Source organism: Chenopodium album, chromosome 21 (genome assembly GCF_948465745.1).
Source record: "Chenopodium album chromosome 21, dcCheAlbu1.1, whole genome shotgun sequence".
In the NCBI taxonomy this organism is placed as follows: Eukaryota; Viridiplantae; Streptophyta; class Magnoliopsida; order Caryophyllales; family Amaranthaceae; genus Chenopodium; species Chenopodium album.
The window spans coordinates 1,450,748-1,478,466 of record NC_137854.1 but is presented as its reverse complement, the minus strand read 5'-3'; the positions used below and the strand labels follow the sequence as shown (position 1 = coordinate 1,478,466).

General features: G+C 33.2%; 3 protein-coding genes across 8 annotated transcripts; 2 read left to right on the top strand and 1 right to left on the bottom strand.

Annotated features, from left to right (window-relative positions):
- Positions 1–1,467: 1,467 nt before the first annotated feature.
- On the bottom strand, positions 1,468–4,829 carry LOC145601793 (BTB/POZ and TAZ domain-containing protein 4-like). Of its 2 annotated transcripts, none has more exons than XM_081657866.1 (6): positions 4,658–4,829; positions 3,962–4,230; positions 3,503–3,633; positions 3,085–3,391; positions 2,045–2,358; positions 1,468–1,651 (listed from the first exon to the last, which is right to left on the bottom strand). In XM_081657866.1, exons 2-6 carry the CDS (start codon positions 4,208–4,210, stop codon positions 1,522–1,524), a joined length of 1,131 nt encoding a protein of 376 aa, XP_081513992.1. In that variant the 5' UTR covers positions 4,211–4,230; positions 4,658–4,829; the 3' UTR covers positions 1,468–1,521. The 2 variants fall into 2 exon arrangements, with proteins under 2 accessions (XP_081513992.1, XP_081513993.1); XM_081657867.1 differs by having other exon boundaries at positions 3,962–4,227.
- An 8,677-nt stretch (positions 4,830–13,506) lies between these two features.
- Positions 13,507–15,743, top strand: LOC145602380 (cyclin-D5-1-like). Its single transcript, XM_081658574.1, has 5 exons — positions 13,507–13,792; positions 13,889–13,975; positions 14,097–14,385; positions 14,497–14,633; positions 14,900–15,743. Exons 1-5 carry the CDS (start codon positions 13,526–13,528, stop codon positions 15,101–15,103), a joined length of 984 nt encoding a protein of 327 aa, XP_081514700.1. The 5' UTR covers positions 13,507–13,525; the 3' UTR covers positions 15,104–15,743.
- A 3,280-nt stretch (positions 15,744–19,023) lies between these two features.
- Positions 19,024–27,374, top strand: LOC145602079 (OVARIAN TUMOR DOMAIN-containing deubiquitinating enzyme 12-like). 5 transcript variants are annotated; one of them, XR_014104496.1, is made up of 12 exons: positions 19,027–19,165; positions 21,730–22,095; positions 22,195–22,364; positions 23,113–23,186; positions 23,490–23,544; positions 23,882–23,956; positions 24,068–24,141; positions 24,616–24,664; positions 25,288–25,372; positions 26,106–26,162; positions 26,475–26,543; positions 27,069–27,374. XR_014104496.1 is itself a non-coding variant. In XM_081658217.1 (12 exons), the coding sequence occupies exons 2-12, from the start codon at positions 21,756–21,758 to the stop codon at positions 27,128–27,130; spliced, it is 951 nt and encodes a 316-aa protein (XP_081514343.1). In that variant the 5' UTR covers positions 19,029–19,165; positions 21,730–21,755; the 3' UTR covers positions 27,131–27,374. The 5 variants fall into 5 exon arrangements, 3 of the variants coding, with proteins under 3 accessions (XP_081514344.1, XP_081514343.1, XP_081514342.1); XM_081658217.1 differs by lacking the exon at positions 26,475–26,543 and having other exon boundaries at positions 19,029–19,165; positions 21,730–21,915; positions 22,006–22,095; XR_014104497.1 differs by lacking the exon at positions 24,616–24,664 and having other exon boundaries at positions 19,024–19,165; positions 27,069–27,218.
- The last annotated feature ends 345 nt before the right edge of the window (positions 27,375–27,719 follow it).

Below are 27,719 nucleotides of genomic sequence, written 5' to 3'. Positions count from 1 at the left end.
TGATGGAATTTAAAGAAGTGCACACCACATGTTTGTGAAAATGACTGAATGAGCAGTAAATCAAAAGATATGAAAGTAACCATAATAAAGTTGGAAAATTTGCATTCTGATATTAGATAGTGTAAATTTCAACCCAGAAAATTAAAGTTGAACGTTAATTAAGGAAATTTAGGTTAAAATGCATACCAAAATAGCGACGGAAACTGCGGAATTTGCCGGTGACAGTTGGATCCGATTAGCGGGAGCTTTCAAATTCAACTTCTTTTTGAATTGTGTTTGGATTTTTCGAATAGAATCTGGAAAATTTAGGCTTTGTATACTCAAAATTAAGTGGTTGGATTTGGAAATGAAAGCAATTGATTTCACTTTGATTGGCTTTCTAGTTTCTAGGTATGAATTGATGAAGCCTTGTATGTCATCAACGAAATTCTACATGCATTGATGCATAAGGGAATAAGATCACCCTCTCGTGGAGAGTGCACTTACAGTCCTAAACTTGAGTATACCTGAGCGGCCCGTGTGTAGAGGTGTCAAAACGACACCCGATCCAACCCAATTCGAAATCAACTCGAAAAATATCCGATTTACATTTTGACTTGTGTGAATACAATAATATAACATGACTCAAGTTTAAAAATAGACCTGATTAAATTGACACCTCTACCCGAGTGCATAAATAGATGTTACGGTAACTATGGGGAGTCTATCAAAAACATTTTTGTTGATTGGTATTGTACTATTGTTACTGAGTAATTCCTTTTTTCCTATCAATTTATTACATTTAAAGTATAGGGTACCCTGTATAATATTTGGTAGAAAAATGAGAAGAGGAAGGAATTATTATTAAGCAAAACTAAGTTCAAGCAATTAGCTGGTTTATCCAATTATTAGGAATAATGAGCCCAACAACCTTGTGGACTTGCTTGATTCCAGAATCACTCATAAAATTTAGGACATATGCTACCATAATGAATAAGTTATTAAATGGACCCAAAAACACCTAGCATGCTTTTCATGTGCCAATGCACAACGCACACACTACTACACCAGTGAAGGAGGCGTATTTCTTCCATAAACTAACGCATGAAGACATTGTGGACTTTGTGATCCAATTTGCACAATATAATTCTACGAGTATCACATACCCAAATCGCCCAAATTCACTATGTAATGTGCACTTACGAACACATTGCAAACTAGACTATTATACGTAGAAGCTCTATCTTATACATTCACATACAAAGGCTCTTACACAAGATTTTGAGCCGTGTACAGTTAATCATCCAACTATAATGAAATCCCTCACTATCCTACAAGGTCTGAGGGGAAAGGAGGAAGAAGTTACGCCCATTAATAAAATAGAGCACATCTTCGCCCACGTCCTTTGAATAAAGTTGACACTTTTAATGAACAATACTCTAACCCCTCACGTAATCAAGAGACAATATTCGTGCCAAGAATAAAGAATAAAGAATTTTATATATTCAATTGTCAAGTAGCTGAAAGGTGTTCATTACATTGTCATGTGGAGCTAGCCAAGGAAAAGAATGGCGCTCCAGAGATACTCTTGGACCTAACTATCTTTCTTGCCAATATCTTCCACCTCATTTCTTCCTTCTTGTTTTGCTTCATACTTTTGTCCTTGAAGTTCCTGAAACCACCAAATTTTTCTTTAATTAGTAGCAGTGGGTAATTACAAAATGAACATGAATATAGAGTAACAACCTAAAAGTAAAAGAATAATGCTTCTCTGTCCTGTTGTATGTGTCGTAGTTTTTACTTTCTATATCATTGAATCCCGGAAATAAAATCACAGTTGGTCATACAAACTTGCTCGTAGGTTCATGAGTATTTTTTAATATGAGCTGAATAATGGTTATGAACAGATACTGTATGTTTCTTGATATATGAGTGTGTTATTTCAGCTATAACAAACAAGGTGCAATGTAAAGAGAGCATTTGTTAGCAATTAACAATAACCAACAAGTTTTACTTTTAAACTAGCTTATAAGAAAAGGAATATGGAAAGGAACATCTTAAGTACCTGCACAAGGGAACTCTGCATGCTTCAGAGTCAATGCAAAGGCGGGAGTGCAATTCAAAGAGCTGCCACATCCTCTTACACTTAGCGCAACCACCAGGAACTCTAAGCTTGCAGGCAGCAAAGTGTCGGACCAATTGTTCGAGTCCTTTGCAGGCGGTGTACCCACAAGGATGTTCGTCTTCCTTTAGTGCTTTATCATGAGGGCCAATTGTTTTGCATCCATCTCTGCATATATGGACTAGAGCCTCCATGGCCTCGTACAGTTGTACATACATCTCCTTCTCCTTCCTCTTTCTAAAGAGTACCCTTTGCTTCTGCAGGTGAAAATAATGACAATGAATAAATTGAGGACATGAAGCTGGGTGAAAACACTGCAAAACTAAATCACGAATGAAAAAACCCTAAGCTTTGATCTAAGTGAGTAGCTACTGCTGCAAATACACAGGCAACACAGCCTAATGAGCCTTAAATTGTTTTACTGAGGGCATTAAAAAAAGATGTTTCCCCGACATTTCCAATAACAAGAGCTATGAAGAGTCAATGCCATAGTTATGAATTTAGTTAGTTCATTGTTGGCGATTTGGTGGTTGTTACAGCCTGGTTATCTAATTATTCAAGTCAGGCATCAGAAAAAAGGATAACAGCCAAGTTGCCAGGCCAATATTTGGATAAATTTTTTGTCAGGAGATGGGATGGGACTCCAGAGGGCTAATGGGCAATGCCGAAGGGGTGTTTATTTACTTCCAAATTCCAAGTCATTCCAAGTTTGGAAGATGTTAGTTTATTAAAGAAGGAAAATGGATCCATCCCGTTCCTTTCCCTCCCCTTCCCTAATCTAACCAAACAATATACCAATCAATGGAAAATTAATCCCTTACTGTTCCTCTCCCCCTATAAGAGATCAAAAGTTGAGCTTAGTCCAGAATTGACAAAATGAAAATATACCCATACATAAAAAATGTACACAGATATGGAGAATTATATAAGATTAAAGATGAATATATATTGATAAGCCATAGAGGTGTATACTGTATACTTACTCTATCAGCTTCGGCCACAGTCGCTAGAATCTCTCTTTCAAGGATTGGGTGAGCCTCTTTCATCGCATTCCAGCCATCGGTGGCTGAGACAGCCTTGAAATTGTTCAAGATCATCCGGTGACATATGAGGCTGAGCCTTGGGGCATCACATAGAAGAGTAAGCTGGAAAACATCGACACTGTTCTCTATGTTAAGCAAGCCATTCTCTAGCTGTATTTCACACTCTCTTTTCAAGTGAGGAACCACATACACATGAGACAATACCAGAAGGTGCAGAATATATTCTTCCATATCTTCTGGGTTATAGCTGCAGAATGACAGCAGAAAATCAGCAATCAACATCCATAAAATAATGTGCTTTTACAAGATTCATTATTACTATATACAATTGAAAAGATGAAACTCTGCAATATATTACCACGAAGAGTAGAGAAATCTAATGAAAACACGAACTGCATCATGTGGAACACCACGAATTGTGATGGATCTTCGTCGATTTTTGCCTTTGGATTCCTTCACCAGGTGTCTGATCACTGGAGATGTCATGCCCTGTCAGTAGACAACTATCATCAGCAAAGGCTACAAAAAAGTTGTTGAATCAAGAACATCAACATCTTCTTGAATGACAGCATAAAATCCATCCTAATTAAGTCTTGTTTCCATCAAGAATAAACTAAATCTATAGCAATTCAAGGGAACTTGGGTATATTGGACCATGCATTGACAATATCACCAACTAAAACACGCGTTCTTTCAGCAATATGTATAGATTGAAAAATCAAAGTTTACAAGCCAACATTGAATATAAGCTGAATTGAGAATTGTCTAATTTCATGAAAAATATGCAAAAAGTCAAATGGGTTCTGAAAGATCTTACCAAAATGTTAGCATGGGCATAAATCTGGCCACCATCATCTGTATGAACGACAACATCAGCTCGATAAGCTTCATCGAAAAGGCGGTCATACAAATCCGTTGTTGCAGTGCTCACAGAGCATTGGTCTCTGTTAGATGACATGCCCCTAGACTTAACCAAAACCCTCTTAGGTTGTGCACAGGGCAATGGAGGTGCTGGTGGAGGAATCACACTGACTGAATTGTCTACCACATCTTCCATTTTACACATTTTTAATATTTCTACTCCTGCTAATAATGAAAAATTACTCAATTTTAGTAAATCATCAATTTCTCAATCATAATTCAAAACTCTTCTATCTTCTACTCACAACTTATATATTGACTATTTAAGGCTCCAATCAAATACAATAAATAAAATCAATCTCTAAATTTAGTCTAACATAATTTTCATTTTCACCTTCCCTAAATTCCACCCAACAAATTATAAATCTATAAATTTTATAAAAAATTATAAAAATTAATAATATCCCTTTTGGGTTAAATTCAAGCATAATTGAACCACTTTCATATAAGATCATACCACCCAAAAAAAAAAAAATCATTTACAGACATTGATAGCAGATACCCAGATGAATGACAAAGCTCAACTAAAACAAAAAATCAACACCCATTAAAACTAAAATTATAAACAGAGGAGAAGAAGAAGAAAACTTACAATTTGATGACAAAAAAGAATCCCAGAATTAAGAACAGTCGCTATCTATTTATGATGAAGAAAATTGAACCCAGAAAATAGAAGTGTAATGTTAGTTTTCTTTTTCATTCTTCTCTTAAGTAGTAGTAGTTGAGGGAGATTTGAGAGGTGGGGTTGATTGAATCTGTGAAGGTGGGTCATGTCATGGATATGAATTGACTGTGTAATTAACAAATAATAAATATTAATTAAATCCATTATTAGCATTTTGTTGAATTGGAAAATACAAGATAAAAGGTAATAAGACAGGGTACTTATCATATAACTTTATGATCTTCGTCTACTTCCTGTCACCTTCCTTTTTCTTAGCTGTTTCTGGGTTTTCTTTTGGCTATTCCTACACATTTTATTGCTATTACATTCTTTGTCCTTTGCGTTTTTTGCTGTAAAAACCTTAATTCATTTAATTCTCACGATTCAATTGATTAAGCTACTAAGACGATAAGGGTTAATAAGTTCATAACTCAAAAAAAAATTAAGAATATAATAGTCTCTTTAATTTACTTACAAAATAAATTAAAATTACGAGATGTTATATTAAAAAGTGGATTACATGTGAAACTATTACACCTAAAGTTTAAGTGTGATCTGAAAGGATTGATATGTCTGTTAATCTCTTAAGATTTAATGTATCTCACAATTTAATCCCAGTTTATATCTTAGTTTATACTGTAATTTTATTATTAGATTTAATATGGATTATATCTTAGTTTATACTGTAATAGACATGTTATACAATTATCCGTAATTAACTAATTATTGATAATTCAAATTGTGACTCATAACCGCTTTAAATTTCACAATAATGGATATAAAGATTCAACAAGTCTCATCCTCTAAAATTGGCGAACTTTTCAATAATTTAGAGGTGGACTTATTCATATATTTACTTTTCCTAATCTTATTATTGGTACTCATACTATTAATTTGTTTTTTAAAGGTGCTTGGTCCTCATTATCCACATAAGAAAAAGGATTATCCTAGTCATAATCTAGTCATGAACAAATTGTATGCTAAAGTAGTAAAGTACACGTATTAGTAGACGAAAAGGTACGTTCAAATTGACAAAATAATCTATATTACGTTTATCCATTAAAAATGATAATTAATCAAACTACTTTTTGTCACAAGTTTTTCAGTTAGAAGCTGCTCCAGCTAAAAGATTAATTATAATTAATTAATTTTGTATGTGTGGATAGCATGCATTTCTGGTAAGATAGTACACGAGAAAATGAACATCATCATGTTGGCGTGGATCCAAGTCATTGCAACCATACAATTTTTATTTTGTCAACACCTAATAATATTTCCATTTTCCATGCTATCTTCTGATATTTTTTATTATTAGATTTATACTTCTATATAACAACAGCACTTTTAACAGTTTTTAAATAGTAGTAGTTCTTTAAGGTGGACGGTGGAAAGGAGAGTTCGACCGCCTTACGTATGTTCATACAAGTAATTTACGTTGCCCTAGTATTTAGGGATTGCCCTTGCCCCACACGGTCACCTGCCCTATGAAACACATGCATTTCCAAAAAAATACATAAATGTCGTCAAGATCTTTAATTTGGATGATTTTGATATATGTCGCTTTGCGAATAGTGTGAAAGAAGTTGAAGCTTTAGGTATGGTAACTGAATAATAGATGTAAGCGTGGGAGATTTGTCATTAGAATTGCGTATGATGACACCATTATCTACAACGGAGTATCTTTAATTATAAGTCACTAACGACCAAAATCATCGAAGTTGTGTTTAAAGAAATTAGGTACGGTGAATATACATCCTAAACATCCATAATGAAGCTGGATTGAGGTGGTTGTGAAAATTGAGTTTTCATATAATGAACCGAGCAATATATAATAGCCTAAGTTGTCGTCACTCCTTTTTCTCTTACAATTAAACGGCTCCCATACACATTTGCTACATACGAAGTACGTCTTAATTTTTGAACAAAATATAGCATGTGTGAGTCAAGTTTAATCACCCCACATGAAGATGGAGTTGGGAAATTAACATGTAAGTCTAGTGGTCAACTAGACACATATGAAATTATGAATGTCATATGAAATATGCTTAAAATAAAAGAAAAATAAAAAAATATACATATATAATGATTGTATAGTCGTATACAGTACTTTGAGGTGAGGGTCAATTATCCTATTCTTAAAGTGTTTGACCCGCAAATATCGGACTAAAAAAATCGTAACAGTTGTGGTTCGCTACTTTGGTCAGGGTTCTTCTCCTTACCTTATCGTGTTTTAAAAAAATAAATAAATAAAATACTTTGTTATCAGCCCAAAAAGGCAAGAGCACGTCTACGGTCTATCCCAATTCTTAAAGGTGGGCCGAAAGTCCTAAGCAGCCTAGCCACCCAATACATTGGGCTGAGTCAAGGTCAGAGGGCAAGCTGAAAAACGTGGTTTTAAAAGTTGGATTGGGCCATTAATGGGCTCCACTCACTGAACCTGTGGGCTGGTACGGTGATTTATGGTCAACTATAGCTCTATATCCAACATAAAAAGAGAATAAAATAAAGAGGTCAAGTCAAAGGTTCATAGTTCAATGTTGGAGTATTACAGGAGTTAAGTATAAAATTAGGGACTATCTTTTTCAATTTTTCACCTTTTGGGACCTCAAAGTTTTTTTTTCACCTTTTGGGACCTCAAGGGTATTTTCCGGCCAAAAACTAACCAAAGGTGAGTAAATAAGATAGTCCCTTGATTAAGAAGTGAGTGCTCTGAAAAGCTATTTGGGAAACTAAAAACTTAGTCCCCTAATTAATACTCCATATGTCTGCCATCAGTAAATACTACCTCCGTTTCTTATTAGTTGCAACTTTGGGGTATTATTTGTGAGATATAAAATATTCCAAAGTTGCAACTAATACGAAACGGAGGTAGTATTTGAAAAAAAAAAAAAAAGAAATCCCTCACCCACCCACTATTCCTACGATCCTGCCCCCAACTGCCCCCTACCCACCCACTACCCCGACCCGTACCCAACCGTTTTTCTACCTAAATACCCACGCGGCCACGCCACCCAACTCCTCCTTACCCACCACCACCACCACCACCATAAACCCCCAAAAACATCATAAAATCCACGAAATTTTAATTAAAAAATCAGTAAATACTAACATACCCTTAGCCTTTTTTCATTTCTTATGGCTTTAATGGTCAAATTCGACCATTAAAACTCCATATCTGGAGTTTATACGGTCGAATTTTACCAAAAAAAAACGCAACTCCGATCAAGTAGCGCAACAATCAAGCTACTATCTCCATAAGCATAGTAGAAATTAAAGATTGAGAGAGAAAGAAAGAGCAAAACAAAGAGAGAGGAGAGAGAAAATGGGAGGAGAAGGGGAATGAAGAGAGACGTGAGAGGGATATGCATGGTAATTAATTTGGGGATTTTTTTTTTTTTTTGTCAAAAAGGTAATAAAGGGACTATCTTTTTTTTTTGTCATTAATTAAGTAGGGGACTCAGTTTTTTTTCCGATGGGTTAAAGTTGGGTTAATTCACCGGAATTCTAACTACAGGTCCCAAAAGGTGAAAAAAAAACTTTGAGGTCCCAAAAGGTGAAAAATTGAAAAAGATAGTCCCTAGTTTTATACTTAACTCAGTATTTTAGTAATTGAATTCATTCATTCATTCATTCCTGGATAATCCCAAGTAACTTCATATCATGATACTACGACTCTTCAAGGGTGACAACCTGACAACTGAATCTTTGCCGTTCGATGCACGGGGCTCGTTACACATTGCATCGTTTTCGCCACTTTCCAATTTACAACTACTAAGAGTTTGAGATTATAGGTAATAAAAAATATTCCCTTCGTCCCTTACTACAATCCCTCTTTTGAGCATTTATTCCTCACAAGAGAAAGAGGCATTGTATTAAGAGACGGAGGAAGTATTGTACTAATAGATAAAATAGAAAATCATATATATAGTGTTTAAGGCTATATATAAAAAAGAAAAAAAAAAAAAAAAAAAAGGATAAAATACATGAAATTTACATTTATTGTCTTGTACTTCTGAATTAGAAAAGATATTACATGCTTATGGCTTTATGTGTAAGACTAATCCTAAAAACTACATATATCATTATTTTGGAGATTCGGGAGCACAATATTCATGGTAGATTCTTGTGTTTTGTAAATAATGCTCTCATTTCACATGATCAATGTTTCTTATCCTATTTTCATGTCAATTGGTTGTGTGTTTTACACGTATGTTTTAGTAGTATTTTTACACTGTAATATACCTTTTCAAGAACTCGTATAAGGGCTTTTCAAGAACTCGTATAAGGGTGTGTATAGTGCTCATAAATACTAAGGTTGTGATATATAGTGGACAAAATAAACAATTAATATGTACTTTATTTCCCATAATTATCATCACACCCTCACAAGGTAGTATCAAGAGGTGCAAGCAAAGGCCCAACGCAGTTACGCAGGGTGGTAGCTAAACTAGAGATCGATGAAAGTGAACTAGCAACACGTACTTGTACACACATACATATAAGAAATTTAAAAAACCGGGTATTCTTAAATAATATGTGGATATATTATTAAGAGTAGATCGACCAAAGTTCATATCCCTTTCCAAACTATTCGTCAATTAATTACTTCTATTTTCCTTTTAAGATGTGGATACATTATTAAGAGTAGATCGACCAAAGTTCATATCCCTTTCCAAACTATTCGTCAATTAATTACTTCTATTTTCCTTTTAAGACCCTTAATTAAATTTTCAACAAGGGGATCATTAATAGATGCATGACATGTCTTTAAATCTTTGTTTAACATAGAGGCATTATGATTAATGAGAACATCCTGAAAAATAAAAGGGGGGCATGATTAGGATACCATTCATACCAATGCACTCATGTGAGTCATACTTTTTCCTCTTCGAATCTCTGTGATAAACCTACTTTCTCAACAAAATATAACATCTTAAATTATCTATTCTTAAAAAATTACCTCTATTTCTATTTATTTTTACAACATCTATTTTTAATCTATAAATTGTTACCTTCCATTTTTGGAATCTTAAGAGTTACTATAAGCTTTAATTATCAGATCGAATAATAACTAGCAACTGTGTCATTGACTTATACTTGTATTATTATTTTTTACTAACATTATATTCATTTAGTTAAATTAGGTAGAGACACGAGATACTGTAGCTTAAGAATTAGGTAGACAGCAAATTGATTTTATGAAATGAGTGATAGTATAAATGTCACACGTTTATTACTTTTATTTTTTAAAAATTTTATATTGACAGCCACGTTTATGGCTAGGTGGGCTGGAAGATAAATGGGGACTCAAATACACTAATTTAATAAAATTTGCAATAAATTATATAGTGTAGCATCTAAATTTAAGTAGGGTTGAAAATTGGGTTGGTGACTTGAACTAACAATTTACTGTTTTGTTGCCAAAATTGAGACACGATTTAAGGAATTTGCAATCGATCTAGTTAAGAAAATGAAACCTAAATTAACAAACACTATTAGTGCTCCTTAAATGTCATTAGGTCTCTAACTAGTTTCACATTTGATTTAGTGGATAAATTAGTATAACCAAAAAGTCTTAATTTTCATAGGATTAATGAACTAAAAAGTTTTATTACATCTTTATTGTAGTGAATGTTAGTAAAGAAAGACTCATGTCCTTGCTAATTGGTTGTCATATTAATTATCTCACATAGTTATGTGTAAATATTAAATATATTTCCTACTTTGATGTAATTTGTAATTATGCTTTTGCGAGTTTTGTCTATTATGTTTGGTATTAGTTCATACGACTTAAAAGATAATTATGAAACGGTAGATAATGCACATTTAAGAAAACTCGAGCTTGAGCCACATTCTCATATGTCCAGGTTAAACAAACATATTTCATGTAGAGACAACAAACGACAACCTGAGTCATATTGTACTTAATAAACACTAATTAAAACTAGTTTTTCATGAGATAATTGTGCAAAGTAAGATATTGATGTATTAATTACTAAGACGTGTTAATGTTGAGATATACTTTCTATACATGTATTCATTGGTACAATGAACATTAAGGGCATGTTCTCATACGATTATTTTAGTTCAGTTCGACTCTAATAAATTCAGTTCAATTCATTAACTAATTTTCTACTCTTATAAAATATTTATTTTAGTTCAGTTCGATTCTAATAAATTCAGTTCAAACACAGTGTTAAGTTGATCGATTAACAAGTGGAAACATTTTTTTTTTCATCATACTTATAGTTTATGGTTGACTTTTGGTCAAACCATGACAATTTTAACAATTAATTGCTCACATAATAGTATAGTACCATAAAGTAAAAATGTTATAAACATTTGTGACCTTTGAAAATGAGATGCACCCTTGGATAATGGGTGGTGGTAAAAGATAGAGTGAAAAGTCCACATAGTAGTGAAATTGTGAAAGCAGCAGTCCCAACTCCCAAACCAAGCAGATCAGAGAGGAAAACAAATACCAACTGGCAAAGTCTGTGTGATTATTTTAATAAGGGGTATTTGCCAGTTGGGAATTAGAGTAGTCAATATTGATAGTTGAAATGTTCCATTATTTTGGCGCCAAATTAAGCAAAATAATTATAACATGGAATGACGTTGTGGTCCCTCCTTTTTTCTGTTTTCTTCCCACGGGGATGATGCTCGTGTTTGCTAATTATACTCATCTCTGCTCACTCGAGTATAACACTATATTTTGATACATACTACTCGTATAATAAGATTAGTATCTATATTTTATATTTCGTATTACTGAAATTGTTGTATAGCATGAATTAATTTGTCTTCATTCTAAAAAGCGTTCGATAAAGAATTTCTTTTTTACTCCGTATATGCGTATGATAATGCATTTACATGACACAATTTATAAATACAATAAATTATGTGTCAGTCAATTATATTATAAAAATCTATAATATTCTCACCAATACCGTACATCGTATGTATTACAAGATTTAATTGAAAGAATGGAGTATTACACATAGTCATAGTACATTCTCAGTATTACAAGATTTACAACACACATTAGCATAGGTCCGATCTCGATAAATATGTATAAATGGTATGTATTATCAGATAATTAACTATTTATTTTTCATGATCAACTTTTATTATTTTACATCAACAAATAAATATTTTTATTGTCCAATTATACAGCCTTACGAAACTATGTGGCTAAAATGAAATATTGAACAATACTATTGAGTTCTTATCCTCAAAAACAATAATCTTTATATGGAAACTTGAGAGGAATCTTTCTAATTAATTTATATATTTTCTTACTATTTAAATCCTTAATTTTGTATTCTTCAATAAGTTACCAATCATGGTGATTGTTACAAATTAGAATTGATTAATCCAAATTTATCCACGGGTAAACTTGAGTATTTGGAGTAGAAAACAGAGCTTAAGAGAGTATAGTTTGTTTAAGGTGATAGGAATTTGATTGTTATCTTCATGAGAAAGATATACTTAGCTGAAAATGGTAATTTTATTGATTTTTTGTGTTAAAAGGAAAAAAAAAAAACAATTAAATTACCATTTTCAACTATATCTTTGAATTTAGACTCATATATAAATAAGTTAGAAAAATACTCTTTTGACCGATCGTCAAACTTTAGTAACTACCTATTAGATGATTAGATTAATGAGTATATATTTAACAAAATACAAGATTAATAGATTTAAATTAATTCATATAATTTCTCCTTCATGCTGGTCTAATAACTATCCATTTCCATGACCTTGCTCCAAAAATTATGAATATTCATGCTTTATCTTTGTAGATATTCTCCAAAATCCAAATCAATTCTATATACTTTGCCAAAAATAGCTTAATTGCTAATCTTCTCTATAATCGTTTTTGAATACTAACCATATAGTGTCAATTATTAGTGAACTTCTAAAATAATCACATGAATTAGTCAACACTACATTACAAACCTCCCTTATAGCTTACAAACATAGGATGCAACATACATACTCGTATTACGCTATATTGTGTATACTAAAATCTAATACCGAATCCAACAGTCTACCATGCATTTATCAATGCACACCTGAAATCCTTCCAAGTAAATACGCAAAACTAACACATGTACATAACAAATAAACACTTTAAATTTCCCACATTCACGTGTACTATGTACTGCATGCAAATATGCGATAGATCAATACCATCTAGTTAGTGTATACACTTAAACACACCACACACATGTTACAATACGACATATATCATACATGGTTACATACACTGATACACACTATTTTAAAACTCGTCCTTAGTTGACTTTATTACCATCAATTAACCCCTTAACCCACATTTTACATAGCAGTCAATAACTAATCTAAAAGTAAAAAAAAAAAAATGGAAGAAGAAACTGAAAGTTTAAGTGAGTGCAAAAAAAAAAAAGTGAGTGCAAAAAAAACAACAGTTAGTTCATATATAACCGCTGGAAAAAAAAAAAAAAAAAAAAAAAAAAAAAAACACAATCTGTATATCACATCCGCTAATTTTGGCGGCACCAAAACCGCTCTCAACACCTCCCCCACACCTTTTAGACACTCTTTTAGCGCCAGAATCCTCTCTCCTCTTTCTTCCTAGATTACCTCAATCCCAATTTTCTCTCCTATTTTAGCACTTCAATTTTCCCTACTTTTTCTTCTTTCTTCACTCCTTTAATTTCCTACTGCTACTACTACTGTAAAATTCTTCATGTAATCCAACCCCAAAACCCCACAAAATTAATTTAAAAAAAAAATAAAAATAAATAAATAATGGAGGGTTCAAGTTCTCAACGTTCATCATCTAATCTACTTTGTCGAGAAGATAAATCTTACTTAAATGAAGGGGATGAACAAAATCGGGAAACCCAATTTCAGAATTCTCAATTAGTTCCGTACTATCAAGATTTGGATTCTGAAGATGATTATTATCTTCAAATGTTGGTTAGAAGAGAGATTAATTCATCGTCTAATTCTTCTTCCAATTACCCTTCTTGGTTAAAGAATTCTCGTGCTCTTGCCATCAATTGGATTCTCAATGTATGTGCGTTGTTCTTTCTTGTCCTCCCCCCTTTTTAATCAATCACTCAATTAATGGGTTAATCATTAATTTGATTTGTTGTTTGTTTAATGTAGGCTAAAGATTCATTTGGGTTTCAAAATCAAACTGCTTATTTATCAATCTTGTACTTGGACCGTTTCTTATCAAGAAGATACATCTATGTGAGTTTTCTTTTTTTATCATTATCTTTATCTTTATTTTTTATTATATGGTTCTTGAAAATGAAATGTAATGTTGAATCAATTTAATTAATGGGTTTGATTAATTTTTATAATATGATAGGAACATCAACCTTGGGCAGTTACATTACTAGGAGTAGCATGTTTATCATTGGCTGCCAAAATGGACGAATGTAAAGTGCCTGCATTATCAGAATATCAAGTACCCGATTTCGAATTCGAAAGAAATGTGATGCAAAATATGGAGCTTCTTGTGTTAACTACTTTGGAATGGAACATGACATTGAGTACTCCTTTTGTTTACCTTAATTGCTATGCTACTAAGTTGGATGATCAAAATGTTGATCGATTGATTTCAAGAGGAACTCAATTAGTAATGGGGTTTATTAAAGGTATAATCTTTACTAATCTTATGTACTATGTAGTAGTTTCAATGTCAAATTTGTGTATGTTATGATTTGGAGTAATGATCGTATAATGTATGGTTTGATTTATTGATGCAGAGAGTAATTCGGTTGGAGATTATTATCCATTTGTGGTTGCTGCCACGGCAGTGATGGCTGCTATTGATTGGCAATTAACACAAGAAGCTTTGAAGCTTAGGATTAGTACTGTTTCATTGTGGCAGACTTCAGACGATGTAAGATTTCTCTCTTTAAACTTGTGATTAATCAATGCATTGTTATTACTTGTGTTACTCGGACTTGGGTACGTGTCCAAGTGTTGGGACTACTTGAATATTGTGTTTTTTGAGAAATTTTGATACTCATGTGACAATGTGGGAGTGTTGAGGATCCGATATGGGTACTACATTACTAAGTGAGTTGAGATGAAGAGTTTGGAGTAAAATGTAGTAGATTGGAGCAACTGTAATCTGATTCTGTTTACATGATTGTAATGCTGCAGCAGCAGAAGCAGCAGCAGGAGAAGCAATTGGTTTCCTGTTATAGCTTGATGCAGAGATTGTGTTCTAGGGAAATTCCTAGTACTCCTAACTTGACTACTGAGGTTGAACAAACTACTACTACTACTGATAAACCAAGTACATCAGGCACAAAGAGAAAGCTAACATTCAGAGACAGTGACCAAAATCCTGATCTGCCAGACTGACAAAGCTAAGCTCGATCGATCAATAACCAATCCCGGGATAATAATCGAGTTTATCGTTGATTAAGCATTGTTTTAGGATGATGGATTAGTGAAAGGGAGGTTCTTACTTCTTAGTTGAGAAATTGTTACTTGCATTATTTTTGTTTTTGTTTTTGTTTTTCCTTCTTATAAACAGAAAAAAAGAAGGGAAGTTTTTTTTTGATTGTGGGGTTACAAATTTCCTATACCCAACAAAAGGGTCTGGCAGGGACAACCTAGCATTTGGACCAGAAACATGGAAGTAAATAAATAAGAGAGAGAGAAATAGATGATTTTTCAGAACATCCAGGTATAAGAGGTTGACTGAAAGGCCAAAAGTCATTAAGTAAGAAATAGAAGAAGTGAAAAAAAAGGGGGCCAATTATTTGTTCTTTAGTTCATTCTTAGGATACTGTTTCATTTCAATGCCTTCCTTTTAACCATTTTTCATATTTTGTTGTAGTAAACTAGTTGTAGTTTTTATATTTATAATGCTTTCTCAGACTTTTGGTTGATCATATAAAATGTATTCTAGCTCATATTGTTTGTTTGAGCATTCATATAAGCATACATACTCTTTTTACAATATGTATGGAATACTTTTCAATGGAAATAATCTGTTCTCATTTGGTGCTCTATGATTTCTACAAAGTCGTCCCTTTCCTTCACGTCCTTTTTATGCATGTAAACTTGATAAAGTTGACTCATACCTAATCATTCTACCTAATTCGAAATATTTATGGAATTGCAATGGCTTGCTTTTGATTCGAGGTGAAATTGACCATAGTTGAAATTTAATGTTACTTTTATTAGTTACTAAAAGAAAATAAGCTAATTATTAACACTAGATATGGCAATGCTTTGACACTAGAAAATCTAACCTAAATCATCGGTGCTTAGATGAAATTACTCTATTTGTACGTAGATAACATGTATATCTATTTTTAACTCGTCCAACATTAATAAGTCGCTTTTAATTTTAGTTCTTTAACTTTCAACTTGCTCATTACCCTTTTTCAACATCTTGAAAAGAACATAAGCTTGAGTAACACATATATAGTGGAGATGTACAACTTTACATAGAGAAGAATCACATAACATTATAACTCAATTTAATACTATATATAATCACTATTATTAAGGGACCAAGGAATAAAGTATGGTGAAGTTTTTAGGTCTTGAACAATGAAAGTAGTGATGAATGTAAGGCATTTACTTCTGTTAAGGTAGATTGTAAATATGAGCTGGTATTTGGTAGTGTTGCCCTACCCCTTTTTTTGGTTGGATGTGCTTCTTAATTATATGCAACTTCATGTGCCTTTCGAAAAGATTGAGAGCTATGAAGAATATATACACTACTAAGCTCTTGCTTTGGCTCGATTTGACATTTTTGTGTTACATATTGATCCAACCTTTGGAGATTATTGGGCAATATGATAACGACTAATTTGTCAAAGTATAAAAGGACACATGCCTTTTCCCTTTTTCGGGGGGTTTAACTTAAAAATAAAACATCAAACTTAGTATTAATAACTTAATACGATGTATAAAACATCAAATGTCTCAATGACTCGGTCTCTCAAAACTAATTAGGACTTTATGTAATGCATGCAAAACGTAAATAGACGAAATTGGTGTACATCATTTTGTATTATATCTCAAACAAGGGTTGATTATGAAGTACATATTGGCAGAAATAGTACAGAAAATGTTATTGCATACCGTTAGAACGACTAACCTATAGTATAAAGACAAGGTTTGGAAATTGCTCAAGATATTACTACGACTATAAATTATTGAAGAGTCCACTATCATCTGTCCACCAATTGTGAACTCAAACACTCTATATCAATTCTGAGTAAATTTAATGTCAATTCGTTGTTAATTACAATTGGGTTGACGAGTAATGGGGTTGCTGCGGCTACTCAAATATTCAATACTCGCTCCTCGTGGAAGAAATTAGTTATACCAACTTCTTTAGCTAGAGAAAAAAATTCTAGTAAAGGTGTCAAAAACTGTAGTTTAGAGACTAAAGACGAATAATTAAATCGATAGCTAGGTTTATCACATATTTGAATGTCACTTGCTTGTCTTAAACCCCTGAAAATAACATCTTGCAAATGCCAACATTAAAGTTGCTTAATATTTTTCCGACACTTTTCGAAAAATGAAACTCCTTGAATAAAAATACAAATCTACATACCTAATCAAACATTTAATGTTAAAAATAAGTGTTGTATGAAATAATGTTAAAAATTAATATCGACACAGAAATAAGTGTTGTATGTGTTACTTTTTGGGTGCAAGTAATTACAATTGGAACTAAATTAAAGGTAGAATGACAAGCGAGTTAGAAGTCATGTGTGATATTCATGATACTCATAAAATTCACAGCTCGATGGAATATGGAACTAAAAGACATCCATTCATCCATCCATTATTCCATATAGTAAGTAGTAAAAGAATTGATGAAGAAAGCATGTGAATCAAATCATTGAGTGTGAATCTTGTAAATATCACATTGACTACAGTACATGAGGTAATACTGTTATAGTAGTGGGTAGAAATAGAGCAAATTTAAAGCCATTATTAATCAAGCACAAAAAGAGTGCTATGAAAAAGACTATCATGAATGAAAATCATAGGGAATACAAGTCAGAAAAAGGAGCCATTTTCTCATTTATAACTTAGCCAAAAAAAGGGTATGAAAATTTAATCAAAGTCATTTTCACTGCCTCAACATACATGCAGTAAGCAGTATATATATAATTTTTTTCCATTAGCCCATAACAGAGTGGCCATACCACTGGAATTGAATTGATGAGTGCTTGTTTATGCCATCAAAAGGGCTTTTATGTTTCACTGAAATGGTTGTATATGTGATATGTCCCACTTCACACCATTTTTTCACTGTGCCAGTCAATGGACCTTAGCTTGCATAGTTGCAGAGTATATCAGTTTATGCATGTGCTATATTACAAATATGAGAATACACTTGATCATGATTGAATCTTTTGTTCTTTGCTTTGTTGTTCTTTCTTTCCTTACATGAGTTACACCACCATGACACTTGTTCAGATCTAAGGATTCAAGGGCGAAAATAGTTTTCTCACTTAAATATTTTCTTATCTGGACTTATATGCGTCGTATAAGTATATATATATATATATATATATATATATATATATATATATATATATATATATATATATATTGTGACTCACCTACTCCTATTCTCCTATAGAATCTAGTGGCTAGTTTTCCAAGGCTCATAACGATCACACGGAGTATCTCATTAATAAATAACTTAATAATTTCACGTGTGAATTAGTATTAGGTATGCAAGATACAACTAATCAACTCAAAATGTTTTGAATGGTTTTAATGTTTTGTGTTACCTTAATCATTCTAAGGTGTCATGTTTTAGTTAGTTCATACATTATCTGTTGTTCATGTTTTAGGGCGTGAAATTCATGAACCAGAAAGTAGGGTGATTATTATTGGAATTCAAGGAATAGAAAACCAAATAATTCAATTGGCCAATTGGATGTAATGCACAAAAACCCAAAAAGAAAATTCTTTTTTATGAAAGCACACATCACCTACCTTAATCAGCAAAAACAACCAAAAAGTAGAACCAATAAATTGAATTTAAGAGAGGTTTAAATCAAATTGCCTTTTTGTAGCTTAACCAAGAAGAAATAATAATACTCAATTAAAAAAAAAAAAAAAGAAGAAATAATAATACTCAATTAATACAATAATAATAATACGTATACTCAAATAAAAGCCCAAATAAAAAGTCAGCTTTTCACATGATATCCGAATCCATAGGCCCAAACCTTCCGCAAGTTTCATAACCCACATCATTACGTAAAGTACCATTCATTTTTATTCACCGCCCATAAAATTTCTCATCCTAAGTTCGTTCTTCCAACCCACAATTTAAGCCCATTTTCTCTCTCCTCTCTCTTTCTCTCTCTACTTCTGCCGTCGATTTACCAGATCTCGTTCGCCGATTATCGTCTCCGATCGCCGATTTAGGTATTTTATTAATCATTCTTATCTCTCGATTTTCATCTTTCTTGATTATTTTAGGTTTTTTTTTTTTTTTTTTTAAATCCATTTTATTTTCTTTTTTCTGTTGATTTTATCATCGTTTTGAATATTAAAGGTTAGTTATTGTGTTCGACGTGATTGATTTTTAATAGGTTTTTGATTAATTTTGAATTGATGATTTAATTATTTTTGATTTGTTTAATCGTTTTTGATGATTATTTTGAGTGATTTATGTCAGCTAGATTGAATTCTGATCAGTTTCGTCCGTACTTTTATTTTTGATGCTGTTTGATTGCTGCCGCATGGAATTTTATATAATTATTTACTCACAACTTGTAATTGTTTCATGATTTAGTTGATTCATAATGCAATCTTTGTTTTATTTTTGTTGAATTTTAAATGTGAAAAGTAGAAGCGGCTATTGGTCTGATTATATATTATTCTTGTGGACCTAATTGGAGAGCTTAATAGTTGAATTGGTAATTATTATTATTTATGGAATGCGTAGTTTTATATTACGAAGCATATAGTTTGGATTCGATAAGTCCTTCCTGTGATAATTGATGCTACATATGCAAAGTTTAAGTAGCTTATCAAGTTTGATCATTGTGGCAGATGATAATGTCATATGTAAGGTTTACGGATTAGGTTATTAAGTTTGATCACTATGGCGGAAAGTATTTCTTGGTTACGCCTTCCTGATTTCTATTCCTAAGAGAAGTAAAAAAATGTTATGTACTATGAAAATGTTAGGTGTGATCTCAGTTCGATTGTATAGGTAAAGGTTTATGGATTAGGTTATTAAGTTTGATCACTATGGCAGATAGTATTTTTTGGTTACGCCTTCCTGATTTCTATTCTTAAGAGAAGTAAATGTTATGTACTATGAGAATGTTAGGTGTGATCTCACTTCGATTGTGGTTGGTAAACTACAAAGCACTATCTTTAATTGAAGGGAAGTTGCTTCAAAGGGCTTTTCAAAGGAAAAGGTGAATTTTTAACCCCTATGGGATGAGAAGCTTTTGCTGGAGATTTAAATTGTTGATATAGGGAAGGAAAGTAATCAAGACGCTGTTTTAATGTGGGAAAAAATAGACTTCCCAGTTTATTTTGCTGAGGATTTGGTTTTGGCAAGGTTTAATACTTGAAGAAGGATTTTGTCTTAAATACTACATACTGTATGTTTTCTAGAGTTCTAGATTCCTCCCTCTACCCCCCTCCATATTTCAGTTAAATCACCGTTCTTTATTTATTGAAGTTATAATGGTTTTCTTTATGTTTTAATTTCTGGTCACTGATCTGTTTGGGAAATTCTGAAGTGTTCATCATGTTTAATCGCCAAAGTTCTTATTGTCATTGTTGAACACCATATATGTTTAAGTTAAGCTGTATAATTTTGGAAACTAGATGATAAAAAATGTGCATCAATGGGAGTAGATAGAGGGGAGTGGGGTAGCCTGTAATTGATCAAAGTCCTTCGTTGAGTTATGATTTCTTGCATAGTTCATTTGGATGGAGAGTGAAATATATGAGAGTCAATTTGACACATCATCGTTTTCTTCATTGGTGTTTTATCTGTCAAGAGAGGAATTGAGGGGACTCTTTTTTTTTTTTTTTTTTTTTTTTTTTTTTGTGATTTAGACAATCATAGATTTTGGGGAAGAATAGTGTCTGGCAATTTCCAAAAAACATACAAGTATGCACAAGTGTATTCACCAAATAGTAATATTTGTTCCGTGTTTGGTAATTACTAAATATTATACTGAGTAATAGTGTTCCGTGTTTGCTTGTGGCTTAAATATTCTCCTGAAAAATAAGGTGCTCCTCCTTATCCACTGTGTATTCGGCCTAGTAAAAGACACAACTATTTTGGTTGAATTATAGTAAACCTAAATTTGTTTGGGATTGGGAAAGTTTGACACATACCAAAATGGCAAAAAATAATTTACATAAGTGACTATTATTTGTAATAAATAATTAGTTAATTTGCCATTTAAATTTGATAAGTTTTGTAGCTGCATATTAGAAGGGGAAAGTAATAGGAACATGTGAATAACTCCAATAATAAGCAAAGGGTTTGTGAAGAATGCAATTGAATCAATTCTTGTATCTAGGTTCTTATAACTTCCCAAAAATGTTGATTTTTTTTCTATGCTCTAATGATAGACATATACTTGTTGTGGACTTCCTAGAAATAGATTTTTGCCTACAATTTCTTACTTAGCATGCTCTCATGGAGTCATGGCTTTTGTTATGGTTAAGTTATCCCTGATTTGCAATTATAATTTAACTTTGTGAAACTTATAGACTTGGGCCTGTTTGAGTTATATGTCGCTTAAGGAAACATTAGATAGGCAATTTCTGGGTTTCAAAAAAAAACACAGAGAAAGAAAGAAAGAAAGATAGGCAATTTCTGAAATTCATGGAAGGATAGATTGTTCCACCATTTTTGAGGCATGTAGAAATGCCTAACTTATTCTTCATAGTTTTTGTGTGTGTGTGCAAATTTGATGGAGTATGACCTCTGCTATCATTGACTACTTATGCAGGTCTTTGGTTGATCTAACATACAAAGATGACTACTGATGAGCAAGATCAAGATGTCATCCGGTGGGGTTTGAATCTTCTTGATTTTGGACCTCTGTTCAATAGTACATATGGTGGGGATTATAATACAGAAGATGGGAGCAGTTATCATCAACAATATATGAGAGAGTACAATTATGACCCAGCGTGTAATTCCCACTGTAATTATGTAGAAAGTGATGCTATACTAGCGCATAGTCTACAAGAAGAATTCTCACGATTAGAAGTTGATAATGCAGCTCAATCTTCGCATGCAGAACAGCAGCAGTTTCATTCATCCAATGTTTCATCAGACTGGCTTATACCATCTTCTGCCAATTATTGTCCTGGTATTTTTAATTGATTATAGAGTGACTCTTCTCCTTGTTCTTCTTCCATTATCATGTGCATATTCTGATTGTGCTTTTTTTAAAAAAAAAAAATCTCAGCTCTTGAGAATACCCAGGAGGCAGATGATACAGGACACTCAAGTTCATGTTCCAGCCCAGGAGAAAGGTCCAATGATGGTGAAGATTATTCTTATTCTCTGGAATTTGCAGACGAGTCTGCACTTGATGGAGAACTGGGGAAGAGGTTAAATCAAATGATCCCTGTGCCAGTAAGTAATCCTTGGGTCTAGAATTCTTTCACATATTTCTTGCTCACCTGTGTTCATATGTCCCATAGTTGATTATCCTCTTGTTCTGAGGTTTGCACCTTCTGTCTACATTATTTTTTCATCCACATTCTTCCCTGGAGTAGCGAATAGGAGTTATTAGTGTTATATTGTCCTATACAGTAATGACGCTACCTTGAATCTTGTAACTGTTGTGAGTCGTGCTTTTTTCTTTGTCTACTTGAATAGTATTTTTATTGATATCATTTTAGTCCATAGAGAATGTGTTTTCTGCTGGAAGCCTGGAGTTTATCTAGTCACTATATGTTTGTTTGGTTTGGCACCCCCCCCCCCCCCCCCCCCCCCTCCCCCCCTTTTCTTCTCCTGTGAACTTATTCATAGTCTACTATTATTAAGTTTTTTTTTGTTGTAGTAGTAGCCTAGTAAGTAAGGAGGTGGGGTTTGCCAAAAAAAAAAGAGGGGGGGGGGGGGGGGGGGGGGCTGCATACTGCTGATCTCCCATATGGCCATATTGTATCCAAAGCAGCACAGGCCTCTTTAGCAGCATTGGAGTAATGTGATTATTTGAAACTTTTTCCTTTTCTATTAAATCAGTGGTGTTTTCATGGTCTCCTGCTATGTTTAGTTAGTGGAAGTCAATATTATGATCAAGTATTCTTATGGACTTGTATATCCTTGGTCTAGCTGTATAAGGGAACCATTCAAGTGAAGAATATTTTTGCCTATGCAGCATGTACCTCGAATTAATGGGGAAATACCTTCAATGGATGAAGCAACTTCAGATCATCAAAGACTACTAGATAGGTATGGATATATCTGTACAGTTTTTCGTTTTCTTTCCTTTTTTTTTTTTTGGTTGTTGGGGGGGGGGGGGGGGTTATTGAAGTGTATTGCAATTCATCTTTCTTTTTTTTGTTGCCTTTAGAGTTTTTTCACTTAAATTTATGTAATATAGTACTTTGTGCTGGGACTGTTTTTACAGTGGCTGCACAGTGCCACTTTGGAGAAATATAATTTGTTATGTTGCCTATTATTGGTGGTTCTTGTCAGTAATTACAATCCAATTGTCACTGTTATGGCTTTGATAACAGAGGCACTTTTGATCAGATTGCAGTTGTATGATTTGGTTGAGCGCAAGGTCCAGGGGGATGGCAATTGCCAGGTCAGTTGTTTGGCCTTGATACTTCAGCTCTTGTTAGGTCCTGCCCCAGCTGAAAATTTCAAACTTCGCTGTGTTTTTTTTTTGAAATTGTCAAATATTTTTTGTTTGATTCAATAACAGTATCATTTTATGTTATACATCTTAAAATCAGTATGGTCATGACCTGCTAATATTAGAATAAAACTAAAAATTCTATACTGCATATGCTCACATTGGTAGTTTAGAAAGTACTGCCTGCAAGTTTCATCAGAATCATCACTACACTCTAGCTTTGACTATGTTCCCGTCTCATCACTAACAACTGATAATCATTTCAACCTTTAATGCACCTTTTCAGTTTCGTGCTTTGTCAGATCAATTCTATCGCACCCCAGAGCACCACAAGTTTGTGAGGCAACAGGTTGTCACTCAGGTGGGTTTCCTGAGAAATTGTTACTTGAGCTTTTCTATCTGGCTGGTTTTACAGTTCCATTGGTACTTTGGTAGTGTAATTTCTTATTTGCTCAACTGTTGGATATTTCAGCTCAAGTCAGATTCAGAGGTTTACGAGGGATATGTGCCCATGGAGTATGGTGAATACTTAAACAAGATGTCAAAGTACAGTTTGCTTAACCTTTTTTTTTTTTAAATCCTCAGTGCTATTTGAAGAACTATTTTATGATTTTTGTAAATGTCAGAAGGATTCCGGTCATGTGCTTATAGGGATTTTTTTTTCACTCTTTTGGGATATGGTGGTCCTCCAAGATTTACGGTTTTCCTTGTATTAGTATTGTGCTATACCTTATTTTCAAAAAACGCTTTTATTATCATCTCTTTCACAACCTTGATTCATTTTATTCAGGTTCCTTACTATTGGGTTCTGTTTCGCTAAAAAAATTTTCCCCTTATGTTGGGAGAGTCCTGAATACCCTTTGATTCTTTACTTGTTTAAGGCTGTTTTTAATCCTTTTTATTTTTTTTATTCATTTTGTTTGACAAAAGATTGTTTGAGGGTAGTCTGTATATCTGAAATTGGGAAATTATTTATGTTATATTTGCCTTACTTATTTTATTTTAATTATATGAAAATAGGAGTGGTGAATGGGGAGATCATGTCACCTTGCAGGCAGCTGCTGACTCGGTACTTCTCTACCCTTTCATTTTTTTTAAAATGTTGGATTCTCAAATGAGCAACATGGTGCTTGTTTTAGAAGTTGGAGACCCATTTTTTTCAATCTTGGTTTCATCGAGTTCTTCAAAGTTGTTGAATCATAATTTTTGTATATACATAGTAGTAGTGCTGTATTTTTAATATGGCTAAAATTGAATCCTTACTCAAAATCATGCACATGCTAGCCTGTTCCAATTTAGAAAACAGGTCTTGCTGATTGTCGGTTATAATTCTGAGTGTGGTCTATAGATTAAAAAAGTTACTTTAGGATCTTTTCTGTTGTCACCATGACACCTCCTTGCTCCTGAGTGCTGACACATCACAACTTTAGAGAAATTTAGTTCACTTCTTATATCATGGATCACAGGTTAGATTTACGTCAGTCTTATTTTTTGAACTTTTCCCTTGGTGCCAGTTAGCCTTGTATAGCTCTGGAATGAGGCTCTGTTGTTGAATGATGAAGCATTCACATCCACTAAAATTATAAAATATCATGTCTTACCATGCATATGTTTTGTTGAACTGTCTACTTGACCCGTTTTGTGGCACTGGAATATTTTTCTTTACTGATATATTGGAGTCTATTCTTGCAGTATGGTGTTAAGATATTTCTCATTACTTCTTTCAAGGACACCTGTTATATGGAGATCATTCCAAAGGTTCAGAAGTCAAAGCGAGGTGAGCTGTTCGGGGTGTATTGAGTACATGCTAACATCATTTTATTGTTCTCTAAAAAAATTACATACCTCTATGTATTCAGAAGTCAAGGGTATTTTCTACTCATTTATGATTTTTTGCTCATTTTAATATCTAAAATGAGCTAAATAAATATCAAATGAGCTATCAAAACCACCATTGGTGCACGTACTTCTATGTGCACCCGGGTGTATATAAAAGGTGGTGCTTATTCTCTGCATTACCTTTTTTTTTTTTTTTTTTTTTTCCTCCTCCTCTTAATGTGCTCGTTGTGTATATACCTTATTAATTCACATTATCTTTATTTGGTGTCAGGTCTTTTGGGTTGTAGGCCTTGTGGCTCTGTTACTAATTAAGTACCATTGGATTGTTGAAATTTTTTGAATAAGGAAGTTCTCAATTGGTATTCAATTGTTATTCCTAAACTGATGTTACAGAATTTTTAACAATTTTATTTTCCAAATTTTTTTAAACTAAAAGGGTTTCCTGTTAAGAAAAGATAAAAATTATCTTGAGTCCATCTGCTTGCTGATGTTGTTTAGTGTGTTGTTTTTGTCCTACCTTTTGAAACTATTACAATTAATAATATCATTAATAAATCTTGTTTATAACCTTATATTCATTATATTGCCCAGTTTCTGCTCATGAAGAATCAATCTTATTTATCTTTTTTCTGGGTTGTTTTTTTTTTTTTTTTTTTTTTTTGGGGATGCAGTCATCTTTCTGAGCTTTTGGGCAGAAGTGCACTACAATTCAATCTATCCGCAAGGAGGTAAATTCAGCTCTTCATTACCCTTTACTAATCTGTCTGGTTTAGTGTGCATCATGGCCTTGCATTGTTGCTGCTGCTGACGTCTGTGTACTATAGAAAAGAGGGTGTGAAAGCACAGTCTATGAAATTTATATTTGTTTAAATTGTTATTCGTAAATATTGTGGGTTGGTTGTGGGGGGTGGGGAGGGATTGGCAGTGGGGTTGGTGGAGAGGATGGGAGGGGATTTGAACGACATCAAATCAAATTTAATGGAAGAGTGGTAGTTGGATGATAAGAAACACACTATTTTACAGTAATTTGTTTTATGTAGACGAGGAAATGCAATGAATTGGAGTGTCCATTCAACATCTCTTGGTTGTTTATGAGACTTAAGATCAAGGTGAACTCTCTATCTTAGAATCATCTTCAAATTCCTTTTTGTTTTATATCCTCCAATTGTGAAGTGAAGGTATTGTCATTATGTGAGTGTTGGGTTACAAGGGACAGATTAATGGCTGTATTAGTGAGCAAAATTAGGCTAAACAGGAGGGTCTGCGAGGCAGCTATGCTCTTATAGTTGTTACGACAAGACTTTTTATAGGGTCAAAACCAATATTCCTTCCGTAATCCCCCACAGATCTTGATATATGCTTTATAAGCCTGCATGCTGTGATGAATACCAGTAGCAGTTGTGTAGCACCTTTACCAAATGGATGGTGATATGTTGGCACCTTTTATGTATGACACCCAGTGGGTTAAGACTTCATTACCTAAAATTGGGATTTGTTATGGGAGCTAGTTTTTGAGCATGATAAAATTGTCTGCAGTTCTGTACTGTTCCTTTATACTCGTGCTTGCTTGGAATTGAACTGACTTGTAAAACAATGAGAAACTAGCTAATTAAGGTGTTGAATACATTATGCAGAGTTGCCGCCGCCCTGGGAGATGAAAAAGAAGAAAAGATGGTGGCTTTTCAGAAACATTTGAGGAGGCTGGTTTTATATTGATGCTTTTTAACTTCTAATTTATCTGTATATATGGGTCTGGAGCAGCAATGCAAGCAGCGCATTTTATTTGCAATAATCTCTTATTCTTTCTTTGTATTTCTCTGTTTGCGGCCCTGTAGAATATTGTGCAGGTGATGAGAATTAGCCTGGAACATAAAACATAATCATAAACATATATATAAAGGTTGGCATGCTTTTTGATTTCGCATGCCATTTCGGTTTCATTTTCTACACTATCTCCTGCTCCTATCCTCTTTTCTTTTTGTATTTACTAACTTTCAAAGTAGTATGAGGGAGTACATATCAAAGTGATGTCTAAAATGATGTTTGTATTTCTACCTCTGTTCTTTCTGGTTCTCGAAGTGCCATCATATTAAAGTGAGTGCTCTACGTTCTTTAAAAAAAAAAGTCACTACCGAATGGTAAAGGGACAAGATCATTCACTATATATCCGTAAGACCGTAATATGTTACATAGAAAGGCAGGTTAAATGTTACCGATGACAAAGTGATGTGGAAAACTCTTGCCTCCAATAAATAAAGAAATAAATAAATGATTTGTGAACATTT